Source organism: Galeopterus variegatus, unplaced genomic scaffold (assembly GCF_000696425.1).
Source record: "Galeopterus variegatus unplaced genomic scaffold, G_variegatus-3.0.2 Scaffold31531, whole genome shotgun sequence".
NCBI lineage: Eukaryota > Metazoa > Chordata > Mammalia > Dermoptera > Cynocephalidae > Galeopterus > Galeopterus variegatus.
In genome coordinates this window covers 4,630-6,809 of record NW_007757642.1, presented here as the reverse complement: position 1 = coordinate 6,809, position 2,180 = coordinate 4,630, and the positions used below count along the sequence as shown (strand labels likewise).

Below are 2,180 nucleotides of genomic sequence, written 5' to 3'. Positions count from 1 at the left end.
GTGTGTGTGTGTGTGTGTGTGTGTGTGGTACCTATGGTTTTGATTCACATTTCTCTACTGACTAATGTTAAGAATCTTTTCATGTGCTTATTGGCTGTTTATCTTATTTGGAGAAATGTCTATTCAGATTATTTGCCCATCTTTTAAACTGGGTTGTTATTTATTTATTCTGGATACAAGCTTCTTACCAGATATATGATTTGCAAATATTTTCTCCCGTTCTGTGGCTTGTGTTTTCACTTCCTTGATAGTGTCCTTTGAAACACAAAGTTTTTATGAGAAAGTCCAATTTGTCTATTTTTTCTCTTGTTGCTTGTGCTTTTGATATTACATCTAAGAATCAATTGCCAAGTCCAAAGTCATGAAGATTTGTCCCTATGTTTTCTTTTAGGAATTTTATAGGTTGGGCTCTTACATTTAGTTCTGTGATGTTTTGAGTTTATTTTTGTATATCGTATGACATAAGGGTCAGTTTTTTGTTTGTTTTGTTTTGTTTTGTTTGCATGAGGCCATCCAGTTGTTCTAGCACCATTTTTTAAAAGACTGTTGTTTAACCAATTGAATGTTCTTGGCATTCTGCCAAAAGTCAATTGACCCTAGATACATGGATTTATTTCTGGACTTTCAATTCTATCTCATTGATTTATATGTCTATCCTTATGCTAGTACTAGACCATCTTGATTGCTGTTGCTTTGTAATAAGTTTTGAAATTGAAGTGTGAGACCTCCAACTTCGTTCTTATATTTCAAGATTGTTTTGGCTATTCTTAGTCTGTTAAGTTTCCATGTAAATTTTAGGATCAGCTTGTCAATATCTACAAAGAAGCCAGTTGGGATTTTTATAGGGGTTACAATAAATTTGTATATTAATTTGGAAAGTATTGCCATCTTAACAATTGTATTCCAACCCATGAATACAAGATGTCTTTTCATTTATTTAGATCTTTAATTTTTTTCAGCAATGTTTTGTAGTTTTTAACGTATTGCACTTATTTTTTTTAAATTTATTTCAAAATGCTTTATTCTGTTTAATGCTATTATAAGTGGAATTTTTTTCTTAATTTCATTTTTGGATTGTTTATTGCTGGTGTATAGAAATACAATTTAATTTTTATATATTGATCTTGTATTCTGCAATTATGCTGAATTCATTTATTAGTTCTAATAGTTTTTTAGTGGATTCCTTAAGATTTAGTGGATTTAAGTTTTTTAGTGGATTCCTTTTCTGTGTATAAGATATGGTATCTGTGATTTAAAATATTTATACTTCTTTCTTTACAATCTGATGTCTTGTTTTATGTATATATTTTTTTGCCTAATCGCCTTTACTAGAAATCTGGAAATAATCAGCCTTTATTTTCACCTACCTATAACTGAAATTTTACATTTTTAAAATTATGAATGTAAACAGTAATTCACAGTAATATTAGGGGTGCCTGTGACTCTCACCAATATAAATCAAAGACACTTTCATATTTCATTACTTCTGTTTTAGATCTGTCAAAATATTTTTATGCACATTAGTACTTTGAAGTTATGGTCATCATCAGATTTACCATTAAATCTCATGATTTAATGAATTAATAAAATGATAATTAATAAATATTTAGAATATTACATGTATATTCTGTATTTTGATAACTATTGCTAATGTAATTGATTTTTCATTGTTTTTGTTTATACTTCATTTTATGCATATAAGAGGACATCTCTAAAGGAGACCATGGCACAAAAAAAGCTCAAGAAAATATGACAGTATCAGGAAGTACTAGTGTCACTGATCCTGGAATTGAGAGAACGTTCTTTCTTCACTGATGCTCTTTAGGATTATCCAAAAGGGCAGGCACATTCTCTTCAATCCTTAGGACCCTATGCCTAAAAGCCTACCTACTAAATCACAGATGGGGAAAAGGAAGTATTCAGTGATTCAGATACTGAGTATTTTAGTCTTTGTAAAAGCTATTTTAGTCTTTAGTAAAATAAACTCCTCCTATGCTTTTGTTCTGTCAGGTACCTTCTCAAACCAGATTTCATGAGGCGGCCTGATCGAACATTTGATCCCTTCTCTGAGACGCCTGTTGACGGGGTTATTGCAGCTACGTGCTCAGTGCAGGTGAGGGCCTTCCTCCTCATGGAGTAGTAGAAATGTGAATGCAAGTGATCCTGGAAAGAAATCACTA

General features: G+C 31.3%; 1 protein-coding gene across 1 annotated transcript in view; it reads left to right on the top strand.

Moving 5' to 3' along the window:
- Positions 1 to 2,010: 2,010 nt before the first annotated feature.
- The window catches only part of LOC103583949 (1-phosphatidylinositol 4,5-bisphosphate phosphodiesterase beta-4-like), a gene marked incomplete at both ends in the record, with an annotated part of 1,914 nt that continues 1,744 nt past the window's right edge, over positions 2,011 to 2,180 (top strand). Inside the window, one exon of the mRNA XM_008565118.1 lies at positions 2,011 to 2,113. Within this exon, the coding sequence (XP_008563340.1) occupies positions 2,011 to 2,113 (103 nt within the window). The remainder of the gene's footprint in view (positions 2,114 to 2,180) is intronic.